The following is a 20,376-nucleotide window of genomic DNA, read 5'->3' as shown; positions in this document are numbered from 1 at the left end:
ACTGGTCGACCTTTCATACAACACGGTATCAGCCCTGTACTTAGCAGGGGAGCTCATTGAGCCACACGGGGAAAGCAATCGACCCCGCCCTGTGTGTTCCGGGGAGGTTATTACACCAAAGAATCCTAAGAAAACCGTTAACAAAAGGGAGCAATCAGATGCAACTTGGGTGGTGCTGACTCCTCAATATTGCGATTTGATCCCCGAGCGAGTTCTTCTTTCCGCACCCTCGTAGGCATTGCAGGTGGATATCATTTAAATCATTGATGATCAACTTGCTTTTTTGACACAGAATAGTAGTGCGCATGAGACTGAGCTGCAGAATATTAATAAGAGGCTTGATGAGACGGAGGAGAGAATCCTAACCGTCGAAAATGCAACTTCCTCAGCTGAGGCCCGCTTGCAATCCTGTGAAAACCAGCTACGTGGTGTGTCAGACTCCTCGGAGGATCTGGAGAACCGAGGCCGGAAGAAAAATGTCCGGTCGTCGATTTGTCAGAAGGAGGGGATGGTAAGTTTCCTATTAAATTATTTGAGAGCTGGCAGCCACACTTTCTTAAGCAGAATATGAAAGTTGGGCATATTAAATTGGAAAGGACACATCGTATTCTCTCTTTGAGGCCTCGGGACAATCGGCGTCCCCGGCCCGTAATTATGTGTTTTCATAGCTTCGGAGATCGCCAAAGAGTACAGGAAGCGGCAAGGCAAGGTGGGACCTGGCTCTATGAGGGGGGGTATGTTAAGTGGATACAGGTGCTTTATAAAAGCCCTCTGGCGGCAGTACGGTTATAGGTCTGAGAATTTTTGTCTCCAGAGGGGGACTAGACAGGGGTGCCCGTTATCCCTGTTATGTTCGCAATAGCTACAGAGCCCCTGGTGGAGGCAATTAGATAGGATCGTTCAGTTTTTGGGCTACACAGTGGAGGGAAGCAACATAAGATCACAGCAAACACGGATGACATGTTACTGTTTGTGTCTAAGCCGGACATTTCGATTCCCGCTATTATTGGTGTGATGGATAGATTCAGCCATTTCTTGGGTAATGAAATCAATTTTACAAAGTCTGGGGCTTTTCTATTTAGATGGTACCCCTCAGGGTTTACTTATTTGGGCTTTGTGATTACCTCCTCCTTTGTATGGGGCAAACTTCCCCCTGTTAATTGTGTCTAATAGGTGAGACCTGCTCCTTTGGTCCTCCTTGCCGATATCGTGGTTGGGCAGGATAGTGTTGTTAAGATGAATGTGTTACCTAGGTTACTGAATCCTTTACAGATTTACATAGAATTTACAGTGCAGAAGGAGGCCATTCGGCCCATCGAGTCTGCACCGGCTCTTGGAAAGAGCACCCTACCCAAGGTCAACACCTCCACCCTATCCCCATAACCCAGTAACCCCACCCAACACTAAGGGCAATTTTGGACACTAAGGGCAATTTATCATGGCCAATCCACCTAACCTGCACATCTTTGGACTGTGGGAGGAAACCGGAGCACCCGGAGGAAACCCACACTGACACGGGGAGGATGTGCAGACTCCGCACAGACAATGACCCAAATCAGGAATCGAACCTGGGACCCTGGAGCTGTGAAGCAATTGTGCTATCCTCAATGCTACCGTGCTGCCCCTTAGATGCTGACAATCTTGATGTCTATCAGGGTCCTAAAGGAAATTGGCTAAATTGCAGCTCCCTGGCTCTGGGGGCAGGAGGGGTTAGGGGTGCCGAATATTAAAATGTATCAATTAGCCTCTCATCTTAGGTTTGTAAGGGATTGGGACAGAGAGGGCCCCTCCTCCATTTGGCTCGACATTGAAGCAGGCCTGTCTGTACACTCCTTACCCGCCCTGTTGTTTTTACATGGATTCAAGGCTGGGTGTGCCAAGTGTGAGAATCCTGTAATTATCGACACTCTAAGAGTGTGGAGGATGATCGGTCAGCTGGAAGGGAGATCTAAATGTACTTCCACTCTCTCCCATTCAGGGCAACCTGAATTTCCCGCCAGGTCTTATAGGCCATGGATTCGATATCTGGAGAGCTAGAGGTATTTGTAGGCTGGGACACATGTTCAATAGTGCTTCCTTGTCACCTTTTGAGCAGCTACGGCAACAATTTGATATCCCACGATACTCCTTTTATTTTAGATATCTGCATCTTTATCCCTCAAAAGACAACTATGCATCTTGATGCTTCAGTCTCTCCAGTGGAAAAAAAGTCCAGATGGCTGCAGAATCTAAGCAATTAATTAGCAAGTTTTATGACACTCTTGTTGTGGATCCTGTGTGAGTATATTAGAAACATTGTGGTCTTGGGGGAAAAAGACTTTGCAGTCGGCATCGGTGAAGAGACCTGGGGCAATATATGTGAAAATGCCAATAAAATAGAACGAAGGAGACTCAGTTCGAAATATTACACCATCTGCATATCACACCAAGCTTGAGACACAGGCGTGATCCTGCTATATCCTTGTTGTGCCAAAAGTGCAAAGTAGTCAAGGATGACTGCAAACACTGTATGTAGTCCTGTGTTAAAATTCAATCCTACTGGTTTTGTGTACTTAAAGAGCTTGAGGAGATATTCAGCATGGTCTTAGAATTTGATCCTTTACTCCTAATCCTGGGACTCCCAGATAGGAGAATCAAGGACGCTGATGAAAAAAGGCTAATATCCTAACCTTTGCAGCACGGAGAACACCCATTGCTCCTGGATTGGCAATAAATATCCTTTAATTCAGAATTGGCGTAAAAGTATCTTGAAATGCATCCCTATGGATTTCCTAACTTGCATACTCCGTTTCAAATCGAATGCATTCTGAAAAAGATGGTACCCCATCTCAAATTTATAGGTTCCGTAAGTCTGCCTCGCCCCTACAAGGCTTTTCATAAGTTATGTAGCACAGTCACTATATGTGATGGTGTGCATTATATTATCAGGTTTACATGGCCTTATCCTCTCCTCCCCTATTCTCTAGTTTATCCGGTCGTTGTCCTTTTTTATTGTATAATCTGAAGACATAGGTTTAATGATTAAACTGAACCAACTGTGTTGACGTTCTCTTGGTTTTTTTTTCTGCATTCATGTACGCAGAAGCATTTATATTATATCGTACCAGTTTTGAGGGTTTATAAAATTGAAAAATACTCTAATAAAAATATATATAAAGGAATCCAAGGCTTGAAGTTGGGCTCTTCCTGGTCACACCAAGCAGCATTTACCCAACAGGATGCACATTAGCCAAGTTCTGAAATCCAAAGAGAGATAATTTGGGGAAGGGAAAAACATATCCATGAGGAGGTGGTTTTGATGTGTAAACTATCAAAATGATGCTGCTGGAATCACTACAGTGCAGGAGGAGGCCATTCGACCCATTGAGTCTGCTCCAACCCTCCGAAAGAGCACCCTGGGCCCACTCCCCTGCCCTATTCCCATAACCTCATCTAACCTTTTGGACTCTAAGGAGCAATTTATCATGGCCATTCCATCTAACTTGCACATCTTTGGACTGTGGGAGGAAACCGGAGCATCCGGAGGAAACCCATGCAGACACTTGGAGAACGTGCAGACTCCGCACAGGCAGTCACCCGAGGTCGGAATCGAACCCGGGTCCCTGGCGCTGTGAGGCAGCAGTGCTAACCACTGTGCCGCCATGTGGGGAAACATTTTAATTAATAAAGTGTTTTTTACACTGAACTGTCAATAAGGATATCAGTAAGAAGTCTTACAACACCAGGTTAAAGTCCAACAGGTTTGTTTCGATATCACTAGCTTTCGGAGCGCTGCTCCTTCCTCAGGTGAATGAAGAGGTATGTTCCAGAAACATATATATATCAATAAAGAAAACAATAAAGATATCAAAATTGTGCTGCTCAATTGGGGAGAAAATCATTTGAAACATTTCTACCTTCAATGAAAAGCAATGTTGCCATTTTGCTTTTATTAAGGGGCAACTTAGCATGACCAATCCACCTACCATGCCCATCTTTGGGTTGTGGGAGTGAAGCCAATGCAGAAAAGAGGAAAAAGCAATGGTGGCATGAAGGGGGATTTTATTTACTAAATCTTCTAATTTAAATGAATTTACCTTTAACCATGCTCTCCAGTTTCACTCATCACTTTTCCTCTCTGCTGTTGTCTTATCTTGTTCCAGAAGTATTGTATAGATGTCACTGTTTGATGTCAACTGGCAGGATCTGCCATTTTGGAACATCTCTTATTGGTCAAAGATATTCGCTATGGAGAAGGCAGCATTAATATTTAATCGCATGTAATTAGTTTATCCTTATTCTAACACCTATTGAGTGAAAACATTGTTCAAAGTTAAAGCTAGAAATCAGCCAGAGGTATCTATGTCTGATCAACACCCAATGTTCATGGATGTGGATATCAGCTAAGCACAGGCCCAGCGATGCTCGCTGCTGCGGAATACCTTGAGCAATAAGTTCCTTAAACTAAGGCGCATGGAGAAGAATGTAAAACCAGTGGTATTGGATCAGTGCCTGCTAGAAACCCCGCCGGATTTTGCTTTGTGTTGGCTGAGATCAGTCAAAAGGAAAGACGTTATCCAGGGAGTTGTGATCTGATGGAGTCAGTTTTACACTCCTTCCCCACCTACCTAATTTAAAAGCATCTCCCTTTACCAGCCTTGACTGTCTAGGGTCACGACAAAATCATCTTGCACCACAGGCCATGCTCATGGATGGAACTGTATGGAAATTGAATTCAGAGCTTTTGAGAGAGACAAAGGAGGCAGGGTAATAAAGCTGCAATAATGAGCCAAAGGTCCTAACCTTCGCTCTAGGTGAAACCCTTGGCTCAGCTAATTGTGCTCTTAGTGCTGAGTCTGAAGTGTATAGGTTGAAGTCTTACCCCAGCTCCCTCTAGGCTGACAATCCCAGTGGGAGTACTGCATATCAAAGGTTCTGTCTTTTAAATGGGATGTTAAATCACCTCTCTCAGGTGGACGTAAAAGAACCCATGATCACTATTTCAAAGAAAAGCAGGGATTTTCTACCCATCCTCTCCCTTAACCAAAATCACACACAGATTATCTAGTCACTGTCATATTGTTGTTTGGGGGAGCATGCCATGCGCAAATTGTCTGTCGTGTTTCCCACATTGCAGCAGTGACTGGTTAAGTGGAGTTAAGGGGACAGGGCGGGGGGAGTGGGCCCAGGTAGGGTGCTCTTTCAGAGGGTCGGTACAGATCCAATGGGCCGAATGGCCTACTTCTGCACTGGAGGGACTCTATGACTAGACTTCCATCGAACTTCTTTGACTTTAAAAGCAGGGGTAGGTGAGGGTAGAGTGCCGGAAATTTACAAGGAGTTGATGGATTTGGGGGGGGGGGGGGGGTGAAGCCCCGATACGGGTAGTGAAGCATAAGTGGGAGGAAGAGTTGGGGAGGGAGGTGAAGGCTGGGGTGTGGGAGGAAGCTATGAGGAGAGTAAATACATCCTCGCCGTGTGCCAGGCTTAGCCTTATTCAGTTCAAGGTGGTCCACAGGGAGCATATGAGCAGGATTTTTGAAGGGGTAGAGGATAGGTGTGGGTGGTGCACGGGTGAGCCCGCGAATCATGTCCACATGTTTTGGGCCTGTCCGAAGCTTGTGGGATTCTGGCGGGGGTTTGCCGACGTTATGTCGCAGGCCTTGAAGGTGAAGGTGGTCCCCAGTCCAGAAGTGGCGATCTTTGGAGTGTCAGAAGACCCGGGAGTCCAGGGGGCAAGAGAGTTCGATGTCGTGGTCTTTGCCTCATTGATAGCCCGGAGACGGATCTTATTAGAATGGAGGGACTCGGCAGAGTTCCTTCGGCTGGAGAAGATGAAGTTCGCCTTGAGAGGGTCTGTGGAGGGGTTTGCCCGGAGAAGGCAGCCGTTCATCGACTTCTTTGAGAACGGTGGGGGGATAAAATAAAAAGGACGTTGGGGAGTTAGGGAGGGGGAGGTGGGATGTTGGGGTGTTAGGTATTTAGTTGGTTTGATTATGTGCAGCCCTGTTGGCTTGTTTTGTTTGATGATTGTGTTTGATGTGCAAATATAGAAATGCCGCAATAAAATATTTTTCAAAAACAACAGAAATTCATTGACTTTGAAACCTTTTTGGGAGATCCTGAGGTTGTCGAAAGGTGCTGTAGGAATGTGAGTTTGTTCCCTCGGGAGGTTATGAAAGGTGCAGCATACCAACATGCAAGTCTTTATTTAACTGGGAGAATGCACCTGAAGAAAACTGTAGAACCTTTGTTTTTGTACAACTTTCAAACAATTTTTTTTCCAAAAACATGCTCAAAAACAACTCAAAACCAATTTTAAAAACTGGTGCTTTTTAAAAATGTGATCAGTCTTTTGAGAAACAAAAATGTGTCCCTAACCAGTATGTGGTGCTATAGAGTCCCACAAACATCTTCCAGTACAGAGGAAGGGAAATGCTGCCGGAATTTAGACTAGAAATCCAGTGACAAACACACAAAAACAAAGGTATTTTTTTCTTTTAAGTGTTTCAATTTATTACAGAAGAGAATCATACATTATTGAAGCTTTACATGTGGGAATAGTACGATTGTGTGGCGTTCGAGGCCTCAGCTTTCTGACTGATCCATCTGCTGGAAGTATCCCAGGCAACAGACACTGTCAGTGGGGGGACTGATTAAATTTAACCTGCTGGAAGCCTGAGGCCTAATATATTTTTCTGTTTGGGTTTGTGTATGTGTAAGATGCCCCATTTTATTTAAATATAATTTTGCACTTTAAAACTAATATGTTATTGTTGTTAGAGTCTCAAATTCTCAACTAGGGCTAATTTTCTAGAGGAAAACTAGTCCAGACACACACACTAGGTGGGTTTGAATTTCCAATTTAGCCTTGTACCAGGTGAGGCCTACAAACAAAAACACGCAACAAAACGGGAGAGATATATTGTTTTATGTACTTTTTACATTTTTCTTTTACAAAAAAATACCTTTTGTGAATAATTTGTTTTAAATAAATATGTCTGATTTAATAGCTGAGCTGGCTGTTGAGAGGAAGCAGCTTTGAACAGATAAGCAGGTTGTGCTCATTCTTAACACCTTCGGGATTATGTTATATTTGTGACCAGTCCTGGGACTTTTGAACATACTTCAATGATGTCCCTGTTAACCGTGAACTTGTTAGTGCATGTCCCAGAATGATCTATGTCATGATGGTATACATTTTTGTCAGGTAATTGCTCCTGTGAAGTGCTTTGGGACACTTTTCTATGTTAAAAGGTGCAATACAAATGCATGTTTGTTGTTAATGGCACAGAAATAGATGCATTAATTTTCTAAGCATGCCAAATCTTTAACCCTTGGTGTTCTAGAATTTGGGGTATGAAAAGCAGAGCTTGCATTTAATTTGTCCCTTTCACAATTGGGTTCAAGACATTTCAAAGTGCTTCATAGCTCAGTCATTGGATTTTGAAATGCAGCCACTATTGTAATGTAAAATTTTGCAGCAGTTTGCACACAGCAAACTCCCACAAACGGTAATGAGAGGCTCTATATTCCTCACTGCAGAATGTAGGAATCGGCTCAAATCTCTCTGCATTTTAGTGGGATGCACTGCTGCCTCTGAACCAGAAGGTTGTGGGATTAAGTCCCACTCCAGAGACCCCAGCACAATAACCTGGACTGACCCGCAAGTTTCAGATGAGATGTAAAACTGAAGGCCCCTCTCTCTGTCCTCCTACTTGGATTTGTAAAAAATCTCTCAGCCATGAATTCAAAGTAGAGCAGGGGAGTTCTCCCCAGTGTTCTGGCCAAATTTATCCCTCAACCAGCATTACTGACGAGTCTGGTTGTTATCACACTTCTGTTTGTAGGATCTCAGTGTGCAAATTGACTCCTGTGTTTCCTACACTGCAACCTTGGGCGTGATCCAGTGGCCACGCTGCACTCGAAAAGCAGCTCAGCACAGCGTGGCCCATGAAAACCGGGAGACCCTGTTACCGGGATCAACCAGGTTCGCAAAGCCTCGTGAGATCCAATACGATCTCGCGAGATGTTGCGATGTGAATCCCGCCCAAGATTACTTTTTGGCAAATCTGCTTTTTAGAGCAAGGCAGTAAGCCTCATTCTAATGTGCAGATTCACGAGGTACCTGAGGCTTTGGGATTCACCCCCTTCACCTCGGAGACCTCGGGCGAGTGCCATTCAGCACTGGTCGGGGACCAGAGGGAATGGCACTCGTGGGGCTCTCCCAGGGGATTGGAGTCCCCCCAGCTGCATGCCCTTTAGGTAGGGTGGTGCCCTGGCACTGATTGTACCACCTGGGTACCCTGGCAGTGCCAGCCCAGGTGGCACTGCCAGGGTGCCAAGTTGACACTGCCAAGGACCATCCCAAAGTGCATTCGGGCTGACTGGGAAGGTCGGGGATTGTTTCGGGGGCCTTGGCGATCGGAACACCATTTAAAAATTGGGCCCGATCTCTCGCTACAATGGGGAGCTCCGCTCTCCGGAACTCCCCATTGTAACGAGAGATTGGGATGCCATGTTTAAATGTACAAAATGGGCCAAGTGCGGCTTCAGCCATGCGTTCCCCATTCAGGCCCCTTATTCAACTGCGAGTGACGGGAAACATGCGGCTAAATGCGCTCTTTTGGGAGAATTGCACCCAGTGACTACACTTTGGGGAAAAAAAGTACTTCATAGGCTGTGAAACACTTGGGATGTCCCGAGGTGAAAAAAAGTGCCATATAAATGAAAATCCTTATTTTTATTCTTTATTAGCCGGGGAACATGCTTGATGTTTAGAGGTCACCTGAGTTTGTTCTGCCTACCTGTGACAGGAGAGTGGTCAGGAGCACTCCAGTGCAGGGACACTGAAACCGATTGTAACATTTCCAATACTGTCCTTGGCTTAGGCCATTTAATTCAGCACACTCTGAGGATCAAACCTGGTGTACTTGTATAGTTCAGCACCACATTTAAAATGGACTGGTTCTGAAAACTATTCCAGCCCAGGATGTTTGTAATTACTGTGCCTGCAACTAAGCAGCGACGTTCTAATGCAGTTCCTGACTTTATCTATCAAGTCAAAGGAGTTCTCAGAGTCACAGCGGGCAGGCTGTGTTCGGAATCAGTTTTGTCATGTTCAGTAAGGACTTTACATTCTCACTTTAACCCACCTGCAGCTACAATCCATGTCGTAGATTTAGAATCGGTGAAACGTTACGGTGCAGAAGGATGCGATTCAGCCCATCATATCTGCACTGCCCGAAAGAGAGAAAAAAAGAAACTAGCTGCTCATTTTAATCCCACCTTCCAGCACCTGGTCCCTAACCGTGCAGGTTCCAGCACTTCAGATGCAGATCCAGATGCCTTTTAAATGAGTTGAGTGTTTCAGTCCCAACCACCAATTTAATATAATAATAATCGCTTATTGTCACAAGTAGGCTTCAATTAAGTTACTGTGAAAAGCCCCGAGTCGCCACATTCCGGCGCCTGTTCGGGGAGGCCGGTACGGGAATTGAACCCACGCTGCTGGCTTTGTTCTGCATTACAAGCCAGCTGTTTAGCCCACTGTGCTAAACCAGCTAATTTTGGCAGTGAATTCCAGACGCCCACCACCCTCTGGGTGAAAAAGGCTTTCCTTATGTCCCCTCTAATCCTTCTACCAATCACCATAATGTGGTCAGCATGCCAGCACAGCGGCTAGCACAGTTGCTTCACAGCTCCAGGGTCCCTGGTTCGATTCCCGGCTTAGGTCACTGTCTGTGCGGAGGCTGCACGTTCTCCCCGTGTCTGCGTGGGTTTCTTCCGGCTGCTCCGGTTTCCTTCCACAGTCCAAAAATGTGCAGGTTAGGTGGACTGGCCATGATAAATTGCCCCTAGTGTCCAAAAAGGTTAGGTGGGGTTACGGGGATAGGGAGGAGGCATGGGCTTGGGTGCTCTTTCCAAGAGTCGGTGCAGACTTGATGGGCTGAGTGGCCTACTTCTGCACTGTCAGTTCTATGATATATGATCTACATAATCTATGCACCCTGGTAATTGACCTCTCGGCTAGGGAAAACAAGTCTTTCCTGTCTAGGTGCCTCATAATTTTGTACACCTCAATTAGGTCACCCTTAGCCTCCTCTGTCTAAAGGAAAACACCCCGAGCCTATCCAATCTCCTCATAACTGCAATTTTCAAGCCCTGACAATATTCTTGTAAATCTCCTCTGCACTCTCTCCAGAGCAATTCTGTCCTTCCTGTAATGTAGTGATCAGAAAGGTACACAAAATTCCAGCTGTGTTTTATACAGTTCCAACATTACATCCTTGCTTTTGTATTCAGTACCTCACCCAATAAAGGAAAGCAATCCATAGGCTTTCTTGACCACATTGTCCACCATCCTGCCACCATCAACGACCTGTGGAATGCAAGTCTCTCACTTCCTCACACCCTCTCAATAACTCCCCATTTATTGAGTATTTGTGTCTGGTTTTCCTATTTAAAGGTAGTCAGTAGAGTCAAGATACAGGGTCTCATTGGGACGCACATGTCGAGCTTTCACATATCTTTAACTGAGCCAATGCTCTGCTGTCAAGTCCTCGCGTAGTCCAAGTCCTGTACGCACGTTTCCCCCGCCTTTCCCCTCTTAGCCAGGCCAAGCTCCTTGCGCCAAGCAATTATACTTGGAGATCCTCACCCTCTTTCTCAGATCCCCCCACAACCTTACTTAACACTCCCAATGCTACGCTGAGTGCAGCATTGACAGAGGGGCTATTTTTCAGATGAAGCGTCAAATCTGTTCTGCAGGTCAGGTGGATTTGTCTCTGGCACTTGCGGAGGAAGAAGAGAGGGGGGTGAATTAAGAACATAAACAGGAGCAGGGTTAGGCCAATACAGCCCTCAAGCCTGCTCCGCCATTCAATAAAATTGTGGTTGATCTGATCTTGGCCTCAACCCTGCATTTCTGCCTGCCCGCCCTTCTAATCCTTGATTCCCTTGTAGTTCAATAATCTGTCTATCTCAGCCTTGAATATACCCAATGACACAGCAGTCTGGGTTGGCGAATTCCAAAGATTCTTAATTCTCTGAAAGAAGAAATTCCTTCTCATCTGTCCTTAAATGGGAGGCCTCTTATTTTGAAACTGCCCCGTGGTTCTAGATTCCCCCACGGCGAGAGACATCCTTTCAGCATCTACCCTGTCAAGCTGCCTCAGAATTAAAAAAACATTAATTCGCAGGATGTGGGCGTCGCTGACTAGGTCAGTATTTATTGCCCATCTCGAATTGCCTTTGAGCAGGTGAAGGTCTTCATCCCAGAAATCAACATAATGAACCTTCTCTGAACTGTCGCCAATGCAAGGAAATCCCTCCGTCAAATTAAAAAACGTAAACTGTACGCAGCACTCTAAGTGCAGTCTCCAATGGCTTGTCCAGTTATAGAAAGCTCTTCCAGTGTCCTGGCCAACATTCGTCCCTCAAACATTACTACCAATAACAGATTAGCTGCTTATTCCTTCACTTTGACCATCCGGAACCTTTGGAAATTGTTTTATGTGTGAAGGAAGATTAATAGCTTGATTATCTCAGTCTGTCCTTGAATGTTGTTGGGTTGTGAACCTAGTAAATTATTGTGCAGGGTTAGCGATGTCCTTTTAATTATATTTTGTTGTCACTGTCAAAGGTTCTGCCCTTGAGGTTCTGTCTGCCCTCTGAAATGAAATTAAAAGGCCTCACAGCTACTATTTTAAGTATTTCTTAATTTCTTAAGAGGAGAGGTTGAGTAGGTTGGTCCTGTATTCATTGAGTTTAGACGAATGAGAGGCAACCGTTTTGAAATATATCGGATTCTCAGGGGGCTTGACAGGGGAGATACTGAGACGGAGTTTCCTCTTATGGAGAGTCTAGGACCAGAGGGCATAATCTCAGAGTACGGAGTCCCCCATTTTGAGACAGAGATGAGGGGGAATTTCTCCTCTCAGAGGGTAGCGAATCTGTGGAATTCTTTACCACAGGGAGCTTAGAGGCTAGGTTGTTAAGTATGTTCAAGGCAGCAGGCAGCACTTTGGCGCAGTGGTTAGCATTGCTGCCTCACGGCGCTGAGGTCCCAGGTTCGATCTCGGCTCTGGGTCACTGTCTGTGTGGAGTTTGCACATTCTCCCCGTGTTTGCGTGGGTTTCGCCCCACAACCCAAAGATGTGCAGGGTAGGTGGATTGGCCATTCTAAATTGTCCCTTCATCGGAAAAAAGATTAATTGGGTACTCTAAACTTTTAAATTTAAAAAAAAGTATGTTCAAGGCTGAGATAGATAGATTTTTAATCAGTAAAACATCAAGGATTGTAGGGATAAAGTGGGAAAGTGGAGTTGAGGATTATCATATCGAATCAGACATGATCTCATTGAATGGTGAGGCAGACTCAATGGGTCAAATAGCCTACTTTTGCTCCTTAGTCTTATGATCTTATGGTAAGAATGGGGCAGTTGTCCTGGCCAACATTCTCCCCTCAATCAATATCACCAAAAACAAAACTATAGCTCATTTTGTTATCGGCTGTCAATGAGGGCTTGCTGTGTACAAATTGGCTGCATTTTAACTCCACTCCATTGGTTGTAAAGTGTTTGTGGAGAAATAGTGAAGTTGTAGCAACAACTTGCATTCTATGGCACCTTTGATGTAGCAAAATCCCAAGGTGCTTCACAGGAGCATTGTAAAACAAATTTAGACACTGAGTCAGAAAAAGGGATATGAGAACAAGTGACCAAAAACTTGGTCAACAAGGTTGGTTTTAAGTAGTGTCTTAAAGAAGGAGGAGAAGGTTTAGGGAGGGACTATTGTTCTGACATTTTTCTCTGTCTCCTTCAGCAGATGGTCATCTGAGACTTTGCGTAATGTACTGCAGCACCTGGACAGAGAAACTCCTTGAACCAAACCATTGCTAATGTTGATGGCAAGGTAATTGTAGAAACCAATTATTCCCCTGTTTGCATCAACGAGCATGCAATTAACATGTAGGGAGGAAGAGTAAGACCCACTGCATCAATCCATAAATACAACTTGCATTTATATATCCTCTTTCAACATCGTGAGGCCCTTCTCTGGAATGTTAGCAGTGTAATTTAGATACATCATAAAGGAGGCAAGAGAGGTTTAGGGTGGGAATTCCGGAACCTAGGACCGTGGCAGCTGAAGTGGTTAAAATCAGGGATGCACAAGAGGCCAGAATTGGAGGAGTGCCGATCTCGCAGAGGGCTGTCCGGCTGGAAGTGATTACAGAGATGGGGAGAAGGTGAGGCTAGGATAGGAGGATGTGAACTTTAAATTCTAGCTCAATCCCTGACCTAAAGGGTCTTTTGTAATCTTTATTAGTGTCACAAGTAGGCGTACATTAACACTGCAATGAAGTTACTGTGAAAATCCCCTAGTCACATTCCGGTGCCTGTTCAGGAACACAGGGAGAATTCAGAATGTCCTATTCACCTAACAAGCATGTCTTTCGGGACTTGTGGAGGAAGCCCACGCAGACACGGGGAGAATGTGCAGACTCCGCACAGACAGTGACCCAAGCGGGAATCGAACCCGGGCCCCTGGCGCTGTGAAGCAACAGCGCTAACCACTGGGTCTTGTCTCTACCTTGGATATCAATGACACATAATGACTTGAATGAGGTTCCACAAAGATGATGCACCTTTATCAAAACCACTAAGCAATAATGCATACTTGCGATAATACCTATTACTTAGTTTTCCTGTGAGCCGGAGTCCATCTCAGTGGCCAGTCCAATGACGGATTCTCCGTGCGTGACTTCTGAGTGACTGACCAAATCAAACCAATCCACTGCAGCCAACATGTTTCTCTGGAGTCCTTCATACCTTTTTCTTTGCTATGGCCCTGTGCCGTGCAAGGTTACCTGTTTTAGCCCATTTAACTGGTTTTCAATTACATCGATGTCTTTTCCCTTACTCTTATGTCCTGGGCCTCACAAAGCAGAGCTTGAAGGAATTGATAACAGTATAAGAGATAACAAAGCCTGACTCCATTTTTGTTATCTCTTATACTGTTATCAATCCCCAGGCTGGTAGCGACAGACATCTTTATTACCTCAAAGCAAGCACAAAAGGTGTTTATTTTTCTCACAGTTTGAGGCACAGTTCATTTTGCAGACTGTGCTAATTCTGGCAAGGCTGTGTCTTGACTTAATTACCCATCCTGCCTTGCATCCACAATGCAGCCCTTCGTGTGTCTTCAGTCTTTTCGATGTTCTGTGTTACCACCATGAGACAAATTCCACACACCCAGCCGTCAAGCAACTGGTTCTGTGTCCATTAATACCAAAGGCACAAAGACAAATTTCCATGGTTAAAAAGTAATGAATACATTAAAAGGAAGTAACTGTTACATTGGCTTACATTAGTTGCGGTGAACGGGGTAGGAAAATTTTGTTCAAAGTACAAATATTTTAAATGATGAGGTTAAGCCCTGAGATTGGCTTGAGTTTAAGCCAACACTGGGGTGAAAAGTGATCAAATCAGAGAGCTGGAATTTATGAATGCTCTTTTACATCTGGATCTTTTCTTAATAAATAGTGTCAATTGGAAAACCAGGCTGATGAATGGAAACTAGATACATGTAGAACTAGCGTTTGTAAACCAATATGTAGGACAGACGTTGTCTGAAGTGGTTGTCAGTGGAGTTGATGATAATTGCACACAATTAATAACATACAAAGCAGCAAGTCTTCAAGTGCCTTATGTTTATTCCTACAATATGGCACAAGAACAGGTGATTAAATTTGTACTTCCTGGATAATGAGTATCTAAATAGAGGGACAGAGAAATCGAGTTAAAGTTGTATTGAGCCTTGGTCTGACGATGCTTGTGTGCAGTCTGGTTTCCACATTCTAAAAGGGTTGGAGAAGCAATAGGAAATGTGAGGAATGATTTACAATGATGATACTAATACGTAGAGATGATAACTATCAGGAAAAAAATTGGACAGGCTGTAAGAGAAAATAAGGCTGATAGGAGGCGAGAAAATGATGATGGACTTTGATAGGGGGGACATGAAGAAGATATTTACTCATGGGTGGTCATGCCTTACACAAGCCTCCTCCCACCTCTTCATTTCACACTGTCATTATATCGTTCTGTTCCTTTCTCCCTTGTGTGTTCATCCAGTTTCCCCTTAAATGCATCTATCTTCACCCCAACTATTCCATGTGGTAGTGAGTTCCACATTCTCACCACTCTCTGGATAAAGAGGTGTCCCCTTAATTCCTCATATGATTTATTAGTGCCTATCTTATACTTATGGTCCTTAGTTCTGATCTACCCCACAAGTGGAAACATCTCTACAAACCCTTATCAAACCCTTGCAGATTACTCCTCAGTTTCCTCTTTTCTAAAGCGAAACGGAACAGCGAATGATCTCCCACTTTTAGTATCATTCCGGTAATTCTATTATACAGTGTCTCTCTACCGCACTCACAAAATTGAGCCCAGAACTATGCACAATAATTCCAGCTGTGCCCTAACTGTGTTCTACAAGACTTGGTGTAACTTCTGCGCTTTGCAATTCTATGCATATAATTTTATTGTGACGACTTTTAAAATGATATATTCTCCATGTTGTCACTGAGCAACACCCTAGATAAGCACCCTTACAAACTGTTGGTTGCTGCTCAGTTATTGATGGTGAGAAGAGTGTGTCAGATTAAGAATATCATTGGAAAATCCTAACAACACTTCTAAATGTCATTGGAAGGTTTAATCGGCAGGTTGTTTCTTTATGATGAACATTTCACAATAACTCTGGAATTTCCGTACGCATCTGTGGATTTACATCACCTTAAATGCTAATCGGATCCTGATACAGGCAGAATGGAAATGCTAGTAGGGTTTTGGATGGATGGGGTCTTACCTCCTGCTGTCCTCTTTGTTTCTGTTCAGCCCCAGGATGACAGCAGCAAATGAAAAGCAATCCCTCCCGTCGTTGTTGAGCTTTTTCATTTACAATCCGAAGTTTGGACCAAGAGAAGGTGAGGTAGGTGAACCGCAAAATGAGTACAATTGATTGTTCTTGCTGACCTCGTGCTATGGTCTGTCAGTACCTGTTTTGAGGCTGATGTAACAGTCGGTGCGCTGTCAGGATCCTCAACTTTGTTGCCCGATTTACAAAATAACAGCACTAATTGTGTTGCACTAATCTGTGAAAATGTCAAGGCTGCCTGTGTCCTAACTCGCACCCAGTCCCATCCAGCCATCGCTCCTATGCTCGCTGATCTGCTTTGCCTCCCGGTTAAGCAACAGCATGATTTGAAAATTCTCATCCTTGTTTTCAAAACCCTCCGTCACCTCACACGTCACTACATCATTCTCCCCTCCAGCCCTGATAACGCTCCGAAATCTCTGCCCTCCTCTAATTCTAGCATTTTGAAAAGTTCCGATGTTTTTATTTTATTTTAGAGTACCCAATCCATTTTTTTCCAATTAAGGGGCAATTTAGCGTGGCCAATCCACCTACCCTGCACATCTTTGGGTTGTGGGGGCGAAACCCGCGCAAACAAAAGTCCCAATTTTAATCACTCCACCACTGGCGCCATGTCTTCAGCTGCCAAGGCCCTAAGCTCTGGGATTCCCTCCCTAAACCTTACCACCTCACTCTCCTCCATTAAGATGTTTCTTATAACCCACTTCCTTGAACTACTTCTTTTGTCACCGGTACTCATATCATCTTCTGTGGCTCAGTATCAAGTTTTATTTGCCGGCTCCTGTCAGGCGCCTTGGGATGTTTTACTAGGGTAGAAGTGCTACATAAATGTAAGGTTGTTATTGCTTAAAGGTGAGGTGGGTCATTGTGATTCACTGACTAACCTGCGGTTTACCTTCTAGGAAGAAAAGAAGATCCTATTCTACCATCCCAGTGAGGTTGATAAAAATGAAAAGATTAGGAATGTTGGATTATGTGAGGCAATCGTACAGTTTACAAGGTAAGGACCTTAGAGCAGAATTGTTTTAACTAAGCAATACCGCTATCACAATGCAGCCTTTCCACCTGGCGTATGTGTGAGTCCCTGCCTCTTTGACTTTTCCAGTGTGATGAATGTGGGAAATGTTTACATATATTGTATTCTTTGTCATAGAATCCCCATAGTGCAGAAGGAGGCCATTCAGCCCATCAAGCCTGCACCGACCTTCTGAAAGGGCAATCTCTGTTGCAGTATTGTTATTAAAATAACTTGGGTTAAGGTATCCCGATTATATGTCTGCTAAAGCTGTGATTAAAGGGGTTAACAGCTAGGTAGGCTGTGATATCACTCATGGGAGAGACTGGGTCTGTTTATAGTTTGGTTTTCAGCCCTGCCCCGTGTCTTGTTTTATATTTAAGTTCCTGTGTTCCTTGGACAGACTTCTGAAAGCTTCTTTCCAAGGACTTTGTGAATACATTTGTAAGCCACTGAGCGTTAACTGTATTAATAAGTGGCATTTGACCTGTGTGTTTAGATTTTGCTTCATTGAAATTTTAAAACAGATGGGAAAGTAAGCTCAAAGACCTTTATTTCTTTTTTTAAAGAACAGTTTAACTGTTAATTGAAAAGCTGTTTTTTCCTTCGATGTTAACGGGGTTAGTCCTGTCTTAATAATAATGCCAACAATTACTCTTTGCCAGTGGAATAGCTCCTGGGGGAGAAGTATCCTATCCTCACAGTTTACAAATTGAAACATTGTTGGGCTTTCTCGTCTTGCTTCCTAATATAAATTGGAGGTCTGGTCCGTTACTGTAACGCCAAACAGGAGACATGTTATCGTCCAGGTTTTTTTCAGTGTTGTGAGAGGTGAATAATGCAGCAGTTTCCCAGGGACAGAGCAGAGAGAAAACCAGTTTCAAATTAACGAGTGGCTCGAGGAGTTAGATAAACTCTCATCCTTGCTGAGTAGTGACTGTGGAACTGAATCCCCAGTGAAAGTGGTGTCGTGGCAACATGAGCTGCTGCATTAGTATCTAGTTGGCAATGAGGCCGGAAATTATAAATGTAGAATTGAAACATTCGGATAACGTGGGGATCTCGCGATTACTTATCAGGGAGGGAGGATCTTCTCTGGAGGGCAGCAGGTCAGGGGTAAATTATAGAGATGCGAGGAACGGTTGGTTAGCTGTGTGAAGTTATTCTGACTGGATGCGGGGATGAGGGAGTATTGGTAATTAGAGTGTTCTCTGCGGACATGAGCTAGGCAATAGGTTGAACAGCCTCTCGCTCGATGCTGTCTTTGTGTGACCGCGTGCTGCATCCTGTGGCTAAGTGGAAGCACCCCTGGAGTCAGAAGGCTGTAGGTTCAAATCCCCACTCTAGACATTGGGTTGCATAACCGAGGCTGACATTCCCAGTGCGGTGGTGAGGGAGGGCTGCATTGTTGGAGGTGGACAGAACGTTAAACTAAGGGGCAGCACAGTAGCACAGTGGTTAGCACTGTTGCTTCACAGTGCCAGGGAATGATTCCCGGCTTGGGTCACTGTCTGTGCGGAGTCTGCACCTTCTCCCCGTGTCTGCGTGGGTTTCCTCCGGGTGCTCCGGTTTCCTCCCACAAGTCCTGAAAGACGTGCTGGTTAGGTGAATTGGATATTCTGAATTGTCCCTCAGTGTACCCAAACAGGCGCCGGACTGTGGCAACTAGGGAATTTTCATTGCAGTAACTTCATTGCAGTGTTAATGTAAGCCTACTTGTGACACTAATAAAGATTATTATAAGACCCCATCTGCCTGCTTGGGTGGATGTAAAAGATTCCATGGAGCAACCTCAGAAAAGCAGGGGAGGTGTTCTCACTGGGGACAGGGGGGGGGGGGGGGGAGTTTTCACTGGGAGTGGGGAAAGGGGGGAGTTCTCGCTGGGGAAAGGGGGGGAATTCTCGCTGGGGAAAGGGGGGAGTTCTCGCTGGGGAAAGGGGGGAGTTCTCGCTGGGAGAAGGGGGGAGTTCTCGCTGGGGGAAGGGGGGAGTTCTCGCTGGGGAAGGGGGGAGTTCTCGCTGGGGGCTGGGCGGGGAGTTGTCATTGGGGCGGGGCGGGAGTTCTTGCTGGGGGGAGTTCTCGCTGGGGGAAGGGGGGAGTTCTCGCTGGGGGAAGGGGGGGAGTTCTCGCTGGGGGAAGGGGGGGAGTTCTCGCTGGGGGAAGGGGGGGAGTTCTCGCTGGGGGAAGGGGGGAGTTCTCACTTGGGGAAGGGGGGAGTTCTCGCTGGGGGCGGGGGGGGGGGAGTTCTCGCTGAGGGGAGTTCTCGCTGGGGGCAGGGGGAGGGGAGTTCTCGCTGGGGCCAGGGGGAAGTTCTCGTTGGGGGCAGGGGAGTTCTCGCTCGGGGGGGGGGGGGGGGGGGGGGGGGAAGAGAGGGAGAGAGAGTTCTCGCTGGGTCCGGGCCAATTTTTATCTCCCGGCTGGAATCACCGAAAGACAGATTATCTGATGGTTATGTCATTGTTGTTGTGGCAGTTTGCTGTGCATAAATCTGCCTGCTTTCCTACATAACATCAGTAACTATACTTCAAAGGTGGTTCATTGGTTGTAAAACACTTTGGATTGTCCCAATATTGTTAAAGGCGCTATAGAAATAACAAATTTGTTCATTCTTTTGTTCCATGACTGGATCTTCCCGTTTATCCTGATGTTTTGCGATGCTGTAAACTGTTCTCGAATGAGAGTAAATCATGTTGCCTGCAATCTGAGAGATCCTCGTTGTGTTAGGTTTGCAGAAACAGACTCTGAACTAACCCAAGTGTTTCTTCTCTGCCATTTACAGGACCTTCTGTCCCACCAAGCCTGCAAAGTCCTTGCATACACAGAAGAACAGACAGTTCTTTCATGAGGCAGAGGAGAATTTCTGGATGGTCATGGTACACATTTACTAAAGGCAGATGTCTTGTAGATTGTGCAGTGTTTTTGTGCGTGTCATCTCGAACTGTTGTTTTGCTCGTTAAGCTGAACGATACCAAGGCGGAGCTGTGGGTACTGCATTTGTCAAATGTACCTGTCCCAAAGCTGGATGGATGCAGCCAGCAGCTGAATCTCTCCCCAGATCCCACCCGTGATGAATAGGCAGCATTCTCACCTCCGCCTCAATCCACTCCAGTGATTTGAATCCATAATCCAGTCTGACAGTACCAGTACTGAGGGAGTGCAGCGCTGTCGGAGGCGCCGTCTTTTGGTTGAGACATTGAACCGAGGCCCCTCCTGTGCCTTTGGGTAGAAGAGCGGGAGTTCTACCTGGTGTCCTGATCTATCCCATAACCAACGTTAGTAAAACAGGTCATTTACCTCTGGGGTTTGTGGGAGCTTGCTGTGTGCAAGTTCTTTCTTTAGTTCTTCCACTTGCCCTGAGGAAGACAGGCTCTTTTCAATACTGGCTTCCCCCTGGTGGTTGGAGGGTATTGGTGCACGGAGCTCATATTTTAGCA

The 20,376-nt window shown here is 45.3% G+C and overlaps 1 protein-coding gene across 4 annotated transcripts; it reads left to right on the top strand.

The window, feature by feature from the left end:
* Positions 1-203: 203 nt before the first annotated feature.
* LOC140393593 (vacuolar fusion protein CCZ1 homolog) lies at positions 204-20,335 on the top strand. 4 transcript variants are annotated; one of them, XM_072479865.1, is made up of 5 exons: positions 204-511; positions 12,808-12,894; positions 15,888-15,981; positions 16,830-16,927; positions 19,722-20,328. In XM_072479865.1, the coding sequence occupies exons 2-5, from the start codon at positions 12,881-12,883 to the stop codon at positions 19,828-19,830; spliced, it is 315 nt and encodes a 104-aa protein (XP_072335966.1). In that variant the 5' UTR covers positions 204-511; positions 12,808-12,880; the 3' UTR covers positions 19,831-20,328. The 4 variants fall into 4 exon arrangements, with proteins under 4 accessions (XP_072335966.1, XP_072335964.1, XP_072335965.1 ...); XM_072479863.1 differs by lacking the exon at positions 204-511 and adding an exon at positions 6,363-6,466 and having other exon boundaries at positions 12,805-12,894; positions 19,722-20,327; XM_072479864.1 differs by lacking the exon at positions 204-511 and adding an exon at positions 6,377-6,466.
* The last annotated feature ends 41 nt before the right edge of the window (positions 20,336-20,376 follow it).

The sequence above is a fragment of the Scyliorhinus torazame genome, chromosome 17 (genome assembly GCF_047496885.1).
Source record: "Scyliorhinus torazame isolate Kashiwa2021f chromosome 17, sScyTor2.1, whole genome shotgun sequence".
NCBI classification, from domain to species: domain Eukaryota; kingdom Metazoa; phylum Chordata; class Chondrichthyes; order Carcharhiniformes; family Scyliorhinidae; genus Scyliorhinus; species Scyliorhinus torazame.
This window is presented reverse-complemented; position numbering and strand designations above follow the sequence as displayed.

Bases quoted from the DNA above. Each gene is read 5' to 3' on its own strand.
- LOC140393593 (XM_072479865.1), top strand. The intron at 15,982-16,829 runs GTAGGTGAACCG...TTTACCTTCTAG, and splicing joins TTGGACCAAGAGAAGGTGAG to GAAGAAAAGAAGATCCTATT. The intron at 16,928-19,721 runs GTAAGGACCTTA...TGCCATTTACAG, and splicing joins GCAATCGTACAGTTTACAAG to GACCTTCTGTCCCACCAAGC.